We start from the raw sequence: 20,857 nt of genomic DNA on the forward strand, positions 1-20,857 counted from the left end.
TAATCAGAAGTCAGAAAGTCAGAATTATAATTGTATAATAAATAAAAAGAAAACAAATAGAATTCAAAAAGATGTCAAAGTGTTATTTTTTTTAATTGAAAGTAAACAAGCAGTTAGTAACTAAATAGAGTGCAAGTCTAAAAGGGGCACGTTTTTTTATTTTTTATTTTTTTTATAAAGAATAGAATTAGAATAGAGAGTTAGAGGGTCAAATAAAGATGGAAGAGATGTGTTTTTAGCCGATGCTTGAAGATGGCTAAGGACTTTATCTGAAATTGATCATTTATCTGAAATGTTCACATCCTGTACCTCAAAATAGACCTACACATTTTTTTTTAAATAATAAAGAAAATAAACTATTGGAAAAACAATTCTGGCTGCTACTATGGGATCAGTGCTAAAAATCTTTTCTACAGATAACCAGATTACAAGCAATAGCAGAAAATAAATACAATACAACAAAGACACAAGTTCAATAAACAGTGCTTTTCAGGTTTTTCAGCTCAGTCTTAAATACATTTTCAGGTACGCTACAGAAATGTAATAATTAAATAATTGCATAGTCTTCACTGTATACATTTAATTTATGCTCACATTGTGCCTTCGGGCAGTCCTTATATCGAGATATGGCGGTAATGCATAGACGGACATTATGTGAAAATGTGGACAGTGCCAAAATAAAGGTGCTTATTTATACTACAGATATCGATATTTTACGTGTGGCATCGACGCATCGTATATTCGTCAGACATCGTATCGATCCATATCGATGAATCGTTACACCCCTAATCACAACACATACGCACGCTTTCCCCTAAGCATAAACAAAGCTGATTACACAGATTACATTCATGCTCGCGCTTTCTCCTCCGAGCTAAACAATGCTGATTACGTCGATTACGTTCTTGGGTACTCTCCAAAATGGCGGAAGACCTAACTCGGGGAGAAGAATTGTTAAATAAATTATTTTTGTTTTCTTTGCGCTCAAAAAGTATTCTCGTAGCTTTGCAAAAAACTGAAGTTGAGCCACTGATGTCACATGGACTGTTTTACCGATGTCCTTACTACGTTTCTGGACCTGGGAACATTACAGTTGAGTTGCTGTCTATGCAGGGTCTGAGAGCTCTCACATTTCTACATGAGGGTGAGTAATTAATGACAGAATTTTCATTTTGGGGTGAACTTACTCTTTTATAACATTAATAAATAAATTAAAATTACATTATGATTGGCTCATTATGATTAGATAAGTTTAAAGGGGTCATATGATGCGATTTCAATTTTTTCTTTCTCTTTGGAGCTTGTGTTCTGCAGTGGGGGCTACTGTGTTTTTCTGCCCCTTCTTCTTTGTCTTCTCTTTCCCTCTCTCCTTTCTCTCCGTCTCGCCCCCCTTACTGACACGCACAGGCGTCTCGTCAGGACGAGGATGGGGCTCCGCCATGTGGTCATGAAGAATGATGTCAACTGTCTATATTAATATAGTATCAAAACATAACGTACATTCACGTGTTTTTTCACCATCAGTTTTATTTCACAATCTTCGTGTGGTTTAAAATGTAAAACAAATAGGCTATACTATTGTATACATATTATCATTATTATAAATATTTTAATTATACAGTAAGATAATTTTGAGATTTAACTTTAAAACACATTTAACACAGCAATAACTGTTAATGTAATTATTTTCCCCCCCAGTAAAATAGGAAAAGATAAAGGTTTCATTTGCGCAGCGGCTCCCAAAATATGTGGCTACATTTAAATCTAATGCAATGTGATGCATTACAACTGCAGGCACTACACATTCACTATTTGGTGAAAAATAATTGAAAGAATGGCTCTTGCAAAAGATGCAGAAGTAAAAAAAGCCCCTTTATTTATTTATTTTAATAGCAGGAATGTAAAGGAAATACCACAGAGGGTTAAAATACCAGATGCCCTGCATGCATAAGCATTAATGTGCATGGTATATCATACATGTCTTTTTCACAGTTCACTTTGGTAACAAGAGAGTAATAAAAATGCCATTTATTTTTGAGTTCATATAATTTTGAAACATATAGATTTTGAATCTGCCAAACGCACTTCACTTGCATCTGGCAATTACTGATATTTAAAATTACTGATATTTTGCCCAAAAGCTTAGGGCAAAAATTTACATTTTTATATATATAGTTTATTATAAACTATATAATAAATATGCAGTTCTGCATGCATGTGAACTGAAAATGTAAGCTCATCCATCATGACTTTCCTATGACAATCACGAGAACAGCATGTGAGGGATTCACTGTATAACTGCTTTGTCATCATGAGAGGCAATGCATGGTTAAAGATTGAGCACTGTGGCAAGTAGCCAAACTGGAAAGCCATTGAGGATTTATTGGTCCCTCCGAGTTCTCTAATTTAAATAATTAACAATAATTAATTATTATTATTATTATTATTATTTAATACTTTAATTAAATTAAATGTTAATGTAATACGCCATAAAATGATAAAACTGTAAATGACATTAAACTGCTGTTCCTGACGCACCAAAAACGCCGTAAAATATGCATGTCAAAAACGTTATGCTCTTACTGATAAAATATTACAGTTTATTGTTGTAATCTTAAGGTGATGTAAATAATACTGCATTGTAGACACGCGCTATAACACTTTTTTTGTCCTGGTATTTTATTATTATTATGTTTATGTTCATTTTAGGTTTTGTTGTTGTTATTCTGTTTTACATGCTTTAAACTGTACGACATTGCTTTATGTCTGCCTTGTATTTATATGCGATGGAACTAAATAATAATAATAATAATAATAAAATAAAAATAAATAAATGTAGCACGCGCTGTACTGCGCATAATCAGCCACGCCTCCTTAAACCTCGCGGCTGCCACTTTAGCACGAGCCAGCCAGTCAGTCACAAACAAACAAGCGCTCGTAAACACAGATTATATGAAATAAGATTAAAACGATGGCGGCAGAAACATGACACAAATGCTGACTTTACAACACAGTGAGTCCGAGTTTTATTCGTTTATACGGAGAGTTGTCAAGCTGCGCTTTTTACGACGGGTTAGCATGTTAGCTTATAACTCTTCCCATTGTGGTTTGTTTGACAGAATTTGTCAGAAGACCAACAAGTCGTCGAGTTTCATTTAGTTTGATCCATAATAAATTACCAGTCAAGCGCTAAATATTTTATTTTTTTTCAGATTGAGGGGTAATATTAATTGGCTACGCTAATTTAATGCATTTATTTATATTATGTCTTTATATATGTGTGTGTGTCTTCTGTCAAGCTGTCGTTTGTAAGTGTATGTTAGCTAGTAAACATCCACAATGGCCTGTCAGGGTCATCTAAACCCGAGCTTTACTTCACGTTAATGTCGTTACCATCAGATATGGCGTATCGTTATATCACTGGAGGCTGTGAGGCTCGAATCTCAGCGTGTCGATAGTTTGAGGCGGTCGACAGGAGGGAATACACTCTCTGTGTGTGTCAAAACACACTTTAATCTCGCTTGGGCCACACGCAAGGGAATTCATCGCGTTTGGGGCTCATATTCAGCATGGCTAAGCTTCAGTCGGGTAACGGAGTGCAGTGGAAGGACCGCAGGAGTCAGCGGGGCGCGGTGGAGAGTCTGGCCGGGCACGAGAGCTCTTCTCTGGGCACAGACTCTGAGCTCAACGGCTTCGCCAACACGGAGACCCAGACAGACAAGTACGGATTCATAGGAGGAGCTCAACAAAGCGCAGGAGAAAAGTAAGTGGCATTTACATTTATGGAGGTAAAAGAAAGACACTAAACCATTAAAAACGGGGTATACTATAGAAACCGGTGATTTAGAATAGCTATGAGTTTATTAGTAACTTTATAATAACTTTCATTCATAACTTTAACAGATATTATTGCATTATGTAATACTCATCATGAACAACAGTTATAAATGTGAAACGTTTGCATAAACATTAAAATGCCCTTGAGCTACTGATTAAGCATTATGTAATGACTTACTCATGAAAGTTACTGTGAAGCATGCTGTTTTTTTTTGTTGCTATGCCTTATTGGAGGTTGTCACTTCTTCACACCTTCATGAGTGTTTTCATTAAGTGGACTCTGAATTGTTTTTGAGGACAGTCTGTCCTGCAGGACTTCGTTCTTGTCCATGTGAGCGCAGATGAGTTGACAGGTCTATAACACCACTGAAGTCCCCAGTGGTTGCTCTTGCTGAGTTCTTCTAATCTGACTAGCTTTGAGAAGTGCTTGCTCAGCTCACATTCCTCCATCCATGTAAGACCGGACAGGATGTTGTTATATAATATTTTAAGCTCTGTCTGTTTGGTATCATTTGCTTTCCCTTTCCTGGCACTTTTTGAAAAGCAGTGAAATCAAATTTTAGTAACTCAGAATAAATAAGGACTGAATTATTGAGTTAAAAAAACAGTTAATGTTTAGATTTTTTTTTACTTATTTTTTTTAATCGCAAAGTGTAATATGTTTCCCTACAGAGCTTTTGGACATATATACATATACGGTACAATTTAAAAAAATGTTTTTGAAAGAGGTCTCTTCTGCTCACCAAGTCTGCATTTATCTGATAAAAAAAAAAGGTAAAATTGTGAAATAATACATTAAAGTAATTGTTTTCTATGTGAATATAGTTTAAAATGTAATTTATTTCTGTTTCATTACTCCAGTCTTCAGCGTCACATGATCCTTCAGAAATCATTCTAATTTGCTGCACAAGAAATATTTCTGATTATTATTAATGTTGAAAACAGTTGTGCTGCTTAACATTTTTGTAAAAATGGTAATACTTTTTTTCAGGATTCTTTGATAGAAAACGATCTATTACATTCTAAGTAAATCATTTATCAGAAATAGAAGAAATATCTTATAACATGATCGATTTCTTGTCACTTTTGAACAATGTAATGCATCCTTGCTGAATAAAAGTATGAATTTATAAAAAAAAAAAAAGTCTTTTGACATGTATTGTATTGGTCTTAAGCCTGCATATATTGTACAAACTAATGTTCATGCCAAATTATTATTTTTTTTCTAGATGATCCTGTAAATCGCCTGCTGCATCCTCTTCTGCAGCTATAAACACTTGTCTGTTTTGCATTGACTTACATGAGTGTCTCTAATGACTCTGGACAATGCAGTTCTGTTTGGCCAAGCAACCAGGCACTGATCAGATTAATCTGCTGTTGAAGTAATCGCAGAAAGGCACATCTGTCCTCTACAGTTCACATGAAGAATATCTCTTATTCCCTGTACAACAGTGTGTTTCTTTCCAGTCTCTCATTTAGACTCGAGCAGGAGTTTCCCCTCATGCTGTGAACTCCCTTTAGCACTCAGAATTGCTCATTGAGTTGTTTTGGCAGAACCTCCCTGCAAGTGTTTTCAGTTTTGAAATGAAACCGCTCAGTGACTCATTGTTCATTCGACAAGCATTAGTGTGGCAGGCCGGCATCTAAATAGTTTTAATTGCTGATAAAAAAATAAATAAAAATCAAATCATCTTCCAAGCCATGCAGTCTAATGAGTATTAGCAGGCACAGAAACTCCAAAATGTATGCACATCCTTGTGTCTTCACTTATGTAATGTTTTGGCATGTAACACATCTTGTATAATACAATGAAATACTTGCAATTTACATATTACTTGGCAAAAAATATTTTATCAGAATACACATCTACTTAAGAAATGCCCTCAGTTTAAAATGTTCTATTCTTTCTGTTTTGTCTATTCATCAAAGAATCCTGGAAAATATTCTGCAGCACAATTGTTTTCAGTATTGATAATAATCAGAAATGTTTCTTCAGAAGCAAATCAGCATATTAGAATGATTTCTGAAGGATCTTGTGACCCTGAAGGCTGGAGTAATGATGCTTAAAATTCAGCTTTGCATCACAGAAATAAATTACGTTTTACAATATATTCAAATAAAAAAAGAGTTATTTGGAAGTTAAATAATATTTCACAATATTACTGTTTTTACTGTATTTTTTATTAAATAAATGCAGCCTTGGAGAGCAGAAGAAACTGCTTTCAAAAACATGGAAAAAATCATACTGCCCCCAAACACATTTAAGCATAGTACTTTTAACTCCTGTTTATCATATTAAAATTCATTCTTCAGAAATCCACTGATGCTCCATCTTGGCTATAAGAAATGGACTGCATTCGTTTTGGCTTTGTCTCTTGGAAAAATTCTGTGCATTTTTATTGGAAAATACCATTTTCTTCTCTCTTTCCCCTCCAATATCGTATAAAAGAGGTCTTTGAGGATTCTGTCATTACTGTGAACCATCATGACACAAAAATCATTCATACTTAATGACATTAAAGGCTGTTGGAGAAAGAGGGCTGTGCTCATGCTGCAAGGACAGTTTGTCTGCACAGTTGACAATGACAATTGCACTTCTCTATAGAGAGTTATTGACTCACTTATGACATTTCACTGTTTGGCTTTTGTTTCCCTCCATTTGTTTATTACTGCCATGGAGATGAAACCAAGCGCCAAGCCTCTGGGGAGCATTTTAGTGCACCGGTTCATGTTTGGAACGCACATAACATATTTTTATTTGTGTTTGGATCTTCTGATGTGCTCTGAGAGGAGCTTTTCCATTCATACTGACTGGAATCTGTGGCCATAAATTGTTTTTGGATGGTTTTTCGCTCTGAATGTGACTCATCCAATCAGAATATTATAGTCTGGTCTGAACTATCTATATAATATATTAACATTGACAGTTTCAGTTCTTATTTTGCCAGTCAGAGATTGTCTGTCTGCTTGGCCTTAGCTATGTGTTAGTGAGCACCTGGGAAGGGAACAGTCAAGGAAAGAGAGCAAAGGGATTTTTTTGGCAGTCATGTGCTTCCTGTTTTCCTCTTCTACTAACTGGTCTGAAGAACGTTTCTATAGGGTGAAAGGAAACACTTTTTGAGTACTTGTATGATACTTGTAGGGTCAAAGGGCCCTCAACTCTTTCCATGAGACAATTCCTTGTACTTCATGAGCCCATCCTCCAGTCTCCATTCAACTCCATTCAACTGAATCTGTGTTTTCAGCATCACATAATTTGCTCGACTGGTGTACACAGGAAAAGTAAACAGGCGAACGGCAGGCTTTGCTTCTTTTCCATAGATCTAAACCACCGCAATCATCTGTAATCTGATCGCTGACGATAATCCAATCTGGACTGCGTAATCTGTGTACACACTGCATGTGTGTGAGTATATTTGCTGTCCATTTCAAGACCGAGTGTCTGCGTGAGCCATCAGGGTTTACGCAACCTGTCCTGTTACTGACCTTTTGCCAGGAGTTTATTGGATCCCTTGGTATCTCAGGGATACCATTATTTGTTTCATAACATGCTTTTCATCCATAATAATCATCCATTTCCTCCATCATAAGCGACAAGTGTCTGTAATACAGAAAAGGAAAAAGTGTTTCAAAATCTGTGCCACATTCTTATAAATTTAGTCTTTTTTTATTTGTTAATTCCATATGATTTTGAAAAACTTCTATACTATTTTCAAGAAAAGTTTAAATTGAATGTGACCCTGGACCACAAAACCAGTCATAAGGGTCTTTTTTTTTTTTAAATTGAGATTTATACATCATCTGAATGCTGAATAAATCAGCTTTCCTTTGTTTTATGTTTGTTAGGAGAGGACAATATTTGGCCGAGATACAACTATTTTGAAAATCTGGAATCTGAGGGTGCAAAAAAAAAAAAAAAAATCAAAATATTGAGAAAATAACCTTTAAAGTTGTCCAAATGAAGTTGTTAGCAATGCATATTACTAATCCAAAATTAAGTTTTGATATATTTACGGTAGGAAATTTACAAAATATCTTCATGGAACATGATCTTTACTTAATATCCTAATTATTTTGGCATAAAAGAAAAATTGATAATTTGGACCCATACAATGTATTGTTTGCTATTGCTACAAATATGTCCGTGCTACTTATGACTGGTTTTGTGGTCCAGGGTCACAAATGTCAATTGGTGTAACCATTAAATAAAAAGTAATAACATATTTCCCTTACAAATTAAATTAATGTGTACACATTTTAAGCAGTATTTTTTTTAAACAAATTTCAAGGTAAAAAGTAGTTTTTATAAATATCTTGATTTATTAATTTATAAGCTAAGAAATAACAGTGCCAAAATACCTTTCTGATTTATTTTTGAATAAAACAGAGCAGACCCCCAAAAAATTCTGCATCATGCCATTGAGTAATAATTGTGTAATCTGTGTTTATTATATACTTATCTTGTCCCATTTGATGAAGAATGGGACTGTTAAAATATTCTTCATTGCTTAATAAGTTGCAACTTCTCTGACATGAGTCAGTCCACCTCCCACCGACCACTACAGTTATAAAGCACAGAAGCAGGACCAGAGCCATTAGAAGTGCTGTTGCTAATGCTCTTTTTGAGGTTAAGGTATTTAACAGGCTCCAACCCTATGGCAGGTTATGCAAAGACAAGCATTAATGTTTTCTGAGCTAAAGTTACTTTTTTTTTTTTCTTTTAACAATTACTTTAAATCTCTGTCATCTCTTTTCGTGTTTTTATTTTTATTTATTGTTTTTTTTTCTCTAATCTGATATAAATGCACTCAATTACATATTAAGGGTGTGTCTGTCAGCTGGATGTAATGAAAAGCCTTTCAGGCCGAGGCGCTGGGGTCACTTAATCAGACAGGACACAAGTTCAGAAAGATTCCCAGAAACACGGCTTTCCCCAGTGATCTCCCCCACTCTGTCCAAAACGTTCTTATAAACAGTCATCCCACATTAACATCACTTTTTATGGTTGTGCAACCAAGTAATACATTTGAAGGCACTGTTACTAAGTTGCTAAACATGACGGTAGTAGGCTAGTTGAAAACAGGTGATATTTGTTCTACAGTGGAAAGCAGCTTGTGTTTTGGATTTCCCTCTGAAGAACCTGCTGTGAACATATGATGACTCCTACAGTACTCCGATTCAATTGAAATAATTTGACACCCACGTTATTCTTTTCAAACAGTGCCTTGCCTCTGGCGTGGACATATCAGGTCAAGAGCTGTCGAGCTTCTCCATGTATAGGGATGAGTTTCTAAATATATAGGGTTGAGTTTGTAAATGTATTATTTATATAAGGATTGATTTGTAAATAAATTGACGTGAGTTTATAAATTATTAGAGATGAATATGTAAATGCCAAGGATTTATTCTTCAGTAAGTAGGAAGGAATTTGTAAATATGAAAGGATTAGTTTGGAGCTAAATAGGGATGAAATTGTAAAGATACAGGGATGAGTTTATTAATATATAGGGATACATTTCTAATAGTATGTTTACATGACAATGATGGTACTAAAAACAGCAAAGTTTTTCCTTTGTGCTTTTTAAAAGTTTTGTGTACAGTACAGACGACCACATTGTCAAAGTGATTCCTGTTCACACTACTCCGCAAAAACGTCTAAAAATACTGTTATTCATGCCAGGCCAGTAGATGGCGATGTCACTGGTATAAAAACAATACCCGTCTGTGCACGTACAAATACCTTTAGACTTGTAACATGTAACATGCACCCGTATGACGCCACCGCTTTCAAAAGTTTGGATTTTCAGGCCCCCAAAATGGCTTTGTTGTGTAAATGAACAGCCAAAATGCATTAGTTAGTGCATTTTCATTTTTAGTTGAAAATGGCGTCATGTAAACACCTCCTTAATAAACCCCCATTTTTGATAATATGGGGATGAGTTTATACATATATAAGGATGTGCTTCTAAATGTATAGAGATGAGAATCAAAAGAAAATTAACATTTTTGATCCAGTTTCACTGATTCCATTAATGTTATATTTGATTCTGTTTCCAGGTATTTTCTGTACATCTTTAAGGTATGAATATTTGACTACTACACATAACACGGTAACGGGTTTCTCTTTTCAAATCAAGTGGGGCACGATGAAAGCAACCAAGCCCTCTGGGCCAGTTCAGTGAGGGAGTGAGTTATTAGGCTTATTCAATCAACTTTGTCGATTCGGTGACAGCCATGCTCTGTTGCTGGATGGTGTTCCAGAAAACACTTTCTGAGTATTTTTTAAAAGTGCAGATGAGCCATTACCGCTAAGAGAACAGAATGTCATGAACATCTGTTCTGAACAAGAACCAGTTCTCGGTTCCCAACCCTATATTTGCTAACGTGTGATTTTGAATGTGTGGGTGTGCTTGCATGCATATTATATCAGATAAATGATCTAATCTCTCTTTGTTCTCTCTCAATGCAGTGCTGATATTCCTCCAGACGTGCTCCGGCAGAGAGAAGCCAAATGGCTGGATATGCTTAACAGTTGGGACAAGTGGATGGCCAAAAAACACAAGAAGGTTGGTCGCTGACAAACAGACCTGTGTTTATCCACAGGTTTTATTTTTGTTCTTGAATAGCTCAAATTCCTTAGCGAATGTTTTAAAGTTCATAAAACGCTCAGCAACAACATGATGTTATCTTAGGAATTTGACTGCACAGCTCACATCGTGTGCTTCCAAAGTCACAAACTTTTTAATAGAATCAGATAAAGATGTGATCAGACCCACACAAAATATCCACCCACAGACCTCCTTATTATATTATTTATACTGACCTTTGGCCACCCATGTGCTTTAGACATCAGCCATTTAAAAACCCATGTTTGTCGTAAATGTTGTCTCTACAAGAATGTTAAATGTCCTTTTACCGTTTGCTTTTATAATTCGAGTTTATGATTCTCTTGATTCTGAATTTCTCTCCAATGACAAACCTTGCAGACAAAACAGAGTTAGTCATTTCTCAAGTTAACAGCAGCTAGATGCCACATCAGCAGCTCATGCATAATTACTGTAATTCTGCTCAACACGGCCTGTCGTGATTATTTGCGATAGCCATAATTATTCCAGTCACATTTTACCATCCGATTAAGCAAAAATAGAAATGAAATACACTTTTATCCCTTATTTCTTGAGAAGTAGTGAATTATGCAAGCACTCTAAATGAACTCTAGAGTCCTCTAGTGTTGGTGGTCGTTTGCGTCACTCTCACACAAAAGTATAAACTTGGTTTGTGAATGCAAGTGCTCGGTTTCATTTAATACTTACATTAAGACAAAATGTCATAGTTCATCCTAATATGCAAGTGTACAAGCTCAGTGTCTCTCTCTGAAGGTGAAGTTGCGCTGTCAGAAGGGCATCCCTCCATCACTCCGAGGTCGTGCGTGGCTTTATCTCTCTGGTGGGAAAGTGAAGAGAGAACAGAATCAGGGAAAATTTCAGGTTTGTCCATTTGAACAGTCTGTATTGTTTAAAGTGCTATATAAATAAGCTTGACTTTGTGTCTTTATGTGGCAGGAGTTGGACAGTCAGCCTGGAGATCCTAAATGGCTGGATGTGATAGAGAAAGACCTCCACAGACAGTTTCCATTCCACGAGATGTTCGTAGCTCGAGGAGGCCACGGGTAAGTCAGCCCTCTCTTCACCTGCGGGCCTCTCCATTTGAACCCCATTGCTTCTGTTACATAAGTTAGTCATGTGTGTGTGCACTGTGCAGGCAGCAGGATCTGTTCCGGGTGCTGAAGGCGTACACGCTGCACAGACCAGAGGAGGGTTACTGTCAGGCTCAAGCTCCTATAGCCGCAGTGCTGCTCATGCACATGCCTGCTGAGGTCAGTCTGCAGTCCATTATTGTGCTCGTCTTTGGCAGATGGTCCTTGTTGTGGTTTTGAATGCATCTCATAAATTATTTATTGATTTATACGGTTATCTATTATACCTGTGTTATGTCTTCGAATAAAACACTAGAACTATTGGCAACACTTTATTTGAAGCCTTTATATATAATGCATTATAAATACATTCATAATGCATGTTGTAATACCATATATTTTCATAAATAATTTCAACCAAAGTTAAAATGCATTATAATATTTGCAGATTATTTGTTGCATCTGAAATTGGTTGTTTTGCATGCGTTTTAATGTATTATATTCATATATTCATTAATAATGTACTTAATTATTTGAGTACAGCAGCAAGTTAAACTCATGCCCTGTTCTGGTCTTTTACTCTTTTATGGTCATGCTCTGGTAGGATGCATTCTGGGGTCTGGTCCAGATCTGTGAGAAGTACCTGCCTGGATACTACAGCGCAGGCCTGGTGAGTGGAGACAATACACAGTCCTCATCCATTCAACTCTTGTCTGCATGCTGTCAACCCTCAGATTCACACGAGAGCAATCAATCACCCTGATAAAACACACGATCGATCCCTGACGATATGCTGATGCTCTCGTGTTGTTGTGGGATGTCTGAGGCGTTTGTAATCACATTCACCAACACTGTTCTGCTGAGGGAAATTTGCTGATGTAGAGAGCTGTTGTTCAGAGGGATCACATTTCAAGGGTTGCTCCTCTTGTACTTCACATCCTGTCTAACTCAGCAGAACTGATTAACCAGGCTCATCTAGCTAAACTGCGCCTGAAGTGCCCTGTCTCAACAAGACTCATGCAGCACAATAGTTACTTCATTTGGGATTTTATGGCTTTTGTTTGTTAGATGCAAAAAGCAGTTTGAGAGTCAAAATCTGCTAAGAGGTATAAAATGTAAAAAATGACATTAAAAAGGTTTTTCATGTATCATCTGTTATTGGAAAATTAAACAAGATTTTATCAAACTTTGATAATTTGATAAATAAATTTGATGACAACTGAGAAGGTAGTGATTAAACTACATTTTATAAAAATCACATTTCCAGTTCAGTAATATATATTACATCAGCATATGAATAAAAATGTATGCATAAAAAATGTCTGTCAAAACCGCACAACTTCCTGTTTCTGTCAGGAACCCACACGTTGAACGCTATGGAAGCCTATTTCTGCAACTGAATACAATTTTTTATTAATCTATCTCACAATTCTGACTTTTTTTCTCGTAATTGCAAGTTTACATCTCTCAATTCTGACTTTTTTTCTCGTAATTGCAAGTTTATATCTCTCAATTCTGACTTTTTTTTCAGAATTGCATGATACAAACTCGCAGTTCTTACTTTTTTCTCAGAATTGTGAGATATAAACACTCATTTGCAAGAAAAATTTCTCGTAATTGTGAGTTTATATCACGCAATTCTGAATCAGAATCAAATCAGAATTGCGAGATGTAAACTCGCAATTGCGAGGAAAAAAAGTCAGACTCGTGAGATAAAGTCGCAATTACCTTTTTTTGTTTTTTTTATTCAATGGGGGAAACGGGCTTCCATAGAACGCTGTTTACCATCAAAGTTTTTCAGTTGGATCGACATTTATTTTCTTCGCAGTTCTTACTTTTTTCTCAGAATTGTGAGATATAAACACTCATTTGCAAGAAAAATTTCTCGTAATTGTGAGTTTATATCACGCAATTCTGAATCAGAATCAAATCAGAATTGCGAGATGTAAACTCGCAATTGCGAGGAAAAAAAGTCAGAATCGTGAGATAAAGTCGCAATTTTGTGTTTTTTTTATTCAATGGGGGAAACGGGCTTCCATAGAACGCTGTTTACCATCAAAGTTTTTCAGTTGGATCGACATTTATTTTCTTTAGTTTGTGTGAAGTATTTCCCTCAGTTCCCTGATTATTCTGATTCAGTTTAAACGAGTGGAATAGGGATATGCCGGTATCAAATTTTCATGTTGCGATTAATTGCCAATGCTTTTATCACGGTATACGGTATTATCACGATATTGAAATTTAGTTTAAAAAAAAGTGTTGTCATAATACAGTATAACAGGTTTAATAATTTTTTTCTTATAACAAAATAACTGAAAATTTAGATACAATTTTTTTTATACAGAAAAATGTATAAAGTTAAACATTTTACACATATTAAAGTGCAAAAGAACTATAAATACCAATAGGTATCACTTTACAATAAGACCTCATTAGTTAACCTTAGATAATGCATTAACATTCACAATGAGCAATAGCTACATTTGCTACAGAAGTTAATCTTTAAAAAAAAATACAACTCTTAGTTCATGTTAGCTCATTAAATAATACAGTTGCAACTTTTGATTTTAACAACAACGTGTTATTAAATATTGGAATTACCTAAGATTAATGAATGTTAGAAGAATTTTTCATTGGCAGTTTATGTTAACTGAATTAACTTATGTTAACTAATGAAGTCCTAATGTAAAGTGTGACCGAAAAATAAAGATTAAAAAAACTGTCAAACAATATCTAGGGCATGTTGTAGTCCAGATTAAAACATAAAAAAATTATAAAACTAAATAGCCTATTACTGTATTGACCCGAATATAAGACGATGTTTTTTTTCTTGGAAATACATCTGAAAAAACACGGTGGTCTTATATTCAGGGTCTAGACTTTGACATGTCAATAATACACCCACAATAGGTGGCACCAAATACGCATAAAACGAGTGTGCCATGAAATACGTAATGTAATGCGTGTTGTAAAGATCACGAGTCCAGCTGCATGAGTCGTGCCTGTCACGTTAGCCGGATGGGACCACACTCTCTTTGTGATTTTAAAACGTAAGACAGTACCCAGATTTGAAGACTACAGTAAGATTGAACTTCTACTGTTAATAAGATTTTGGTAGGCTACTATTAGATGGATAGCCTAAATGTCCTAATTCCGATGGGCTACCAGTTTTTTTTTTTTTTTTTAAATGGTGTATCAAAAAGTGTATATTTTTAAATGTGATTGTTGGTACATTTTACCAGTCTTTACCATACTTTCAAAACAAAAATTAAAATAGGAAAAATATGCAATATGATAATAATTGAAGACACAATGTGTTTTACTGCGAAAAAAAAACAAGATTTGGTTTTTAAAAAGCCTTTTTCCAAAAGGTACTTCTGGAATATTCTGGCCAATACGGTAAGTCTAAATATTTAAGTATTTGGCGCTGTGATGAACACCATAGCGAAATACAAAAATATGAATGGCTATTTAAATCATTTAAATACGTTTTAGAAAGTAGGGCAGCTGCTTTATTTATGGGGTTTCCGGGGTAACGGCTGCATTTTCTGCAGTTTAGCGCCATTTGCTGTCAGAGTTTGCGCTTTCATTCAGCGCGTCTCTCACGTGTTTCAGAGTGCGCACGCATCTTTCATGCAGCATACATAGGTGTTGTGCATTGTGACCAGTGACCAAAAGTGTTCCTAAAATGCATTCAAAATTATGTATAATTTGTAATAACTAATTATTCTCAGTATATCGATGCATATTCAATATCGTGCATATTCATTATCGTGTATTGCATTACCGAATACCAGCACATGTATAGTGAGGAACAACGTGTGTTATGTATGTTATTACCTCTGACAGACAGCCTGTTCAAAGCTACTCAGGCCATCGTTTTCTCCTTCTTGGAAAGTGATGTTGTCAAAACATCCGCTAGTGTGGGTTTTCAGGAAAAGTGTGTACTCGCTGGACCTGTGCTTCTCATAAATACTACTGTGTATTGTGCACGTTATTTTTTGACAGACATCGATGTTGTGATATTCAAATGATATGGATTTGAAAACGAATTGTAAGGTCATTTATTTATTTCTTAACTGGCAAGTATTCAGTGAAGTGATTGTTTTTAGTCCCTCAGAACATAGGGCAAGTATTCAGCTAGGGCTGCACGATTGATCGAATGCGATTGTCATGCGCATTTTGATAGATATCTGAGTTCAAGTCATATCTTAAAATGCATCTTTTCTCTCTGGCTTTTAACATGTAGTAATATGTGCCTTTGAATTGTTTTAATCTGCTTTTGTTTTTGTATGGATTTTGAATTGTTTCTATTTGTTTACTGATTTTCTCCTTGTTATATATTATTGTATGTTGTGCAGCACTTTGGTCGGCCTTGTTTCGTGTTTAAATGTGCTCTAGAAATAAAACTGAACTTGAACTTGAACTTGATTTATACCCAGGAATCTCCTCAGTGTGTACAGAATCGAACTAAACTAGTTGTCAACACAGTTGACTCATTAACAAATTTTGATATCAGTCCATTTAGAGTTTTGTTTTGTTTTGACTGTGTAGTTTACATGTCAGACAATTTTTTGTTTATCAGTATCGGTTGCTATTGTCTGTATCGGCTAATAATATATATTTAATTATGCATGTTTTTTTTCTGTTTATGATAATAATTCCCTTTTTTTAACTTTTAAATAACCTTTACAGTTATCTAATGTTCACTTAAAATTCATCTTTAAAAATGCTAAACAACATAAAATCTCATCTATAATGGATGTAGCAAATATGAAAATATCCATTTTTCATACAGTAAATTATGATGTTGTGATGCTTAAATTCACTTGTAGCATTTCAAAAAAATTCAAATGTAAAATAACAACAAAAATTGAATATATTGCAGCATATTTGATGTATAATGTCCAGTCATGTGGAGCAGGATTTTTAAGGATTTTATTGTGTGCAGGGTTAACTGTCGCTTTCATAAGGATGTGTATTAGGGTGCTAATTACGCTCTCAAATGGACCAGTGCAGTCTCAAGTATTACTAAACCCGCTGTTGTTCTGAACAATCTTTCTCTCATACATATATATATATATATATATATATATATATATAGTGCATAATGTTTTCCATTACCGGGAATCCAGTGCAATCCCAGCTTTATGTGTGAGGTCTTTTGTGTCTGACCTTCAGGAGCAGAGTGGGCGGCAGATAAGTAGTGAATTAGATTAAACCAACATCGGGATCTTGCTTTGTCTCTATCACTCAATCTCACTCTCTTCAGCCTGAGGGGTTTCCTCTTACCGGTTCGGTTTTAAACATGTGAAAATTTTGTTTATCACATCAATGTAAATAAGTTGTATTTGCAAGAGCGTCAGTCAGATCATAGGAACTTATCAGCAAAATAATCATTCACCACATATCATTTACATTTTGTGAATCTCTTTCAAATGAAAAGCTGTTATAGGGAAATGGATCCACTGTGGTACAGATTTCACTTTGTCATCTTGTTTCCTCCTCATCTCTGTCTTCACAGGAGGCCATTCAGTTAGACGGTGAGATCCTGTTCGCTCTGCTCAAGCGCGTGTCCCCGGTGGCCCACCGGCATCTGAAGAAATACAAGATTGACCCTATCCTCTACATGACCGAGTGGTTCATGTGTGCCTTCTCCAGGACGCTGCCCTGGGTGTCTGTCCTGCGCATGTGGGACATGTTCTTCTGTGAGGGTGAGACTCACTCTAAAGGCAAATTAGATTTGCGCTTGCGCTGTCCTTTCTTGACACCTCACCCCTCCACAGATGAAAAAATGTACAGCTCACTGGATTCACACCTTACTACCTGTGACTTTTACTTGCAGAGTGCAACAACTTTATGCCTAAGTGGAAGTGTAAATGTTTAACATGCTTACTTTTGGACATTAAGATGTCCTAGTAAATTTCAGGGGTTTATGTGTATTTATTTATTTGTGCTTCTTTCTTCTTATGTATTGTTGCTTTCCTTTTTAAACGTCACATATATCATTTTATTATCGCTATTTGCCATATAGTTAAGCCTATTCAGTGTTCAAGAGTTTATGGTAAATTAAGGGAATTAAAAAAATAAATAAAGAAGTGTTAAATTAAGGAAAATACCAATACTCCTTTTGTTGCCTTTTTAAATTAATTATTAAATAAATGTACTTAAATATACTTGCTTTTGGACATCAAGATGACCTGGTAAATATTTTTATTTTACTTTATTTTTGGCTTTGCTTTGTTTTATTTTCACATGTACTGCAAGTCAAACATACTTACTTTTTAAAAACTTTTTATTATATACATATATATATATACACACACATACATGTATATAAGTGTTAAATTAAGAAAAAAAAATACAAATACTTTTTTATTCTTGTCGTCTTCCATTTTTTTCTTATTGTAAATAAAAATTAGGATACATATGTTTTGCAGTATTGCCAATCAATTATGAAACTTACTGATATATAAGTAGTGCAAACATTTCTAACTTAGATGCACCTTAACTTTGTTTGATGGACATGCATGTCTGTGTGCGTTGCAGGAGTGAAGATCATCTTCCGTGTGGGCCTGGTGCTGCTGAAGTGCATGCTGGGATCTCAGGAGAAACTGAAAGCGTGTCAGGGCCAGTATGAGACCATGGAGCTGCTCAGGTCAATTGAGCCACGATACATGCAGGAGGCTTTCCTAGTGCAAGAGGTATCGTCCGCACATACACTTATGTGTTGTACTTCAATTTCAATTCAAACCATTTTTTAACATGGATTAATAATGAAACGCATCCATATTTATTTCCTAAAAAAATGCTACACACTGAATAATAATGTAGCACTACTACCACCACTGCAATTGTTTATTTCATACTATTTCACATGCTTATCAGTATAAATAGTAGGCAGCATACATTATATACTGTGCAGTATGTAGTCAGCAGTAGCAAACATAGCCTGTGTCTCCCCCTGCTGGTTACTTTTGGCAGACGCATGTCTTAATCGGTACAATTTGATTTGCCATGTAATAATCCTCACTTGAAGTTAATTAAATATACTTTGTACAGGTTTATTATTGTTACTGACCTTTAAAAACCATATATGCCCACCATTTCAGGTCATTGAACTGGCCATGTCTGAGCGTGACATAGAGAAGGAGCATCTCTCGCAGCTCCGCCGCTGGAAGGAGACCCATGGAGAGCTGCACTGTAAATCCCCTCCCAGAATGCACGGCGCCAAAGCCATCATGGCCGCTGAGCCGCCCAGTCGCCAGGACCTCAAACAGAACCCCACAATCATTGTCGAAGTACCACAGACCACCGAGAGCACGACGGAGAAAGGGGAAAAAACTAAAAAGACAAAAACGGAGAAGGTAAAAGACACAAAAAACACCTCGCCACCTCCTAATCCGTACCCGCTACCCAGCGACCCGCCATTACCAAGCGACATCCTCTCGCCCAGCGAATCACAGCACCTGCAGAAAGACACGCCCCTGCAGGGCTCTAATCAGAGTCTCAGTAGCGCCGAACACGACACCTACCTGTAAAGCGCTGGAAGAGGGACACCAGTGCTGACCGCTGAATGTTTTCTGTGCTGAAACATCTGCCTTCCCTCTCTCAGGACTTGGCATCAAAGGGGAGATCACATGACACCACTGGACCAAAACATACTTATGGGAGTCACAATCACATAGGAGACCTTGGGTGAAACTACATCATGAGGTTTTTAACTGTTTACATGATTATATGTATATGTGTATGTGCATGTTTGGAAATGAAATTAAGGACGAATAGCTAAAACCAACTCTCAGATCTCCGAATGAAGCGTTAAAGAGCTGTGCTGGATGCAGATGTGAGCGAGTGCAGAGGACATTTCCTCCATCTGCCTCAGGAGACTACATATGACTGTTTTTGTATTTTAAATTAAAATAATGAAAAAGTATTTAGGACTACATTTAAGATGTTGCTTTTAAAATTTCCATCCATTTAGATTGCAGTTTTAAAACGAACCAAATAATAGCCTTAGTGTTATGCATATTTGTCAGTCATACATAAATGAAACCGTCAGATTACTGTAAAAGTATTAAATTGAATGTTTAAATGCACAGTAACTAGTTTATACTAGTTATATATAAATGAGTTATACATATGTATTAGAGTGTATATATATATAAATTAGTGCTGTCAAATGATTAATCGTAAAAGTTTTTGTTTACATAATATATGTGTACTGTGTATATTATGTATATATAAATACAAACACATGCATGTATATATTTTAGAAAAATTTTATGTTTATATATTATATTTATATATAATATAATATAAATGTATATACATGTAAATATTTTCAAAATATATACTGTATGTGTATGTATTTATATATACATAATAAATAAACAGTATACATATATTATGTAAACAAAAACTTTTATTTTGGATGCGATTAATCGTTTGACAGCACTAATATAAATCAAATTTCTTTGATCTCATACATTAACTCATATGCTTTTTAACTTAACTTTGAACAAATATCGCTTGTTTCACAGCAAGGCAAATTTGAACTGTTCATACTTAACTGCATCAGTTTTCACAATGACCGGATTTATGCTGATTCTAAGCAATCAGTGAATTATTCAATATTAAATATTTCAATATGAAATATTGAATCAGTGCACTTTGAATACAATTATTTAAATAAAAAAATAAACTATGATGATTTTTTTGAGTGCAGAAATCTGACCCGTTTCATTTAAGCTTGATTATTGCATGACTGACAAAAATTTCTTTGATCTCATACATTAACTCATATGCTTTTTAACTTAACTTTGAACAAATATCGCTTGTTTCACAGCAAGGCAAATTTGAACTGTTCATACTTAACTGCATCAGTTTTCACAATGACCAGATTTATGCTGATTCTAAGCAATCAGTGAATTATTCAATATTAAATATTTCAATATGAAATATTGAATCAGTGCACTTTGAATACAATTATTTAAATAAAAAAATAAACTATGATGATTTTTTTGAGTGCAGAAATCTGACCCGTTTCATTTAAGCTTGATTATTGCATGACTGACAAATATGAATCACATTAAGTTAGTTTATGATGAGACCATGTAATCCAAATGGATGGAAGTTATATATGCACTTCAGATACATATTGTATGCCTACATTTTTGTAGGTATACAATATGTATTTTGAGAGAATACTTAATGAAAAAAAATCACCCTTGTCTCATTCCAAAACCTTTGTTGTTATTTTTAGTGTAACCAAAAGCAGCAATTTTGAAGAATCTTTCCACTGCACATTTCCATAGAGACCCG

The 20,857-nt window shown here is 35.2% G+C and overlaps 1 protein-coding gene across 2 annotated transcripts; it reads left to right on the plus strand.

Moving 5' to 3' along the window:
* Window positions 1-2,873: 2,873 nt before the first annotated feature.
* Window positions 2,874-19,645, plus strand: tbc1d10ab (TBC1 domain family, member 10Ab). Of its 2 annotated transcripts, none has more exons than XM_016247256.1 (10): window positions 2,874-3,013; window positions 3,569-3,763; window positions 10,307-10,403; window positions 11,217-11,324; window positions 11,400-11,506; window positions 11,599-11,713; window positions 12,138-12,203; window positions 17,058-17,247; window positions 18,083-18,237; window positions 18,646-19,645. In XM_016247256.1, the coding sequence occupies exons 2-10, from the start codon at window positions 3,570-3,572 to the stop codon at window positions 19,072-19,074; spliced, it is 1,461 nt and encodes a 486-aa protein (XP_016102742.1). In that variant the 5' UTR covers window positions 2,874-3,013; window position 3,569; the 3' UTR covers window positions 19,075-19,645. The 2 variants fall into 2 exon arrangements, with proteins under 2 accessions (XP_016102742.1, XP_016102741.1); XM_016247255.1 differs by having other exon boundaries at window positions 3,400-3,763; window positions 18,646-19,643.
* The last annotated feature ends 1,212 nt before the right edge of the window (window positions 19,646-20,857 follow it).

Source organism: Sinocyclocheilus grahami, unplaced genomic scaffold (assembly GCF_001515645.1).
Source record: "Sinocyclocheilus grahami isolate Dianchi unplaced genomic scaffold, SAMN03320097.WGS_v1.1 scaffold828.1, whole genome shotgun sequence".
Classification (NCBI taxonomy): domain Eukaryota; kingdom Metazoa; phylum Chordata; class Actinopteri; order Cypriniformes; family Cyprinidae; genus Sinocyclocheilus; species Sinocyclocheilus grahami.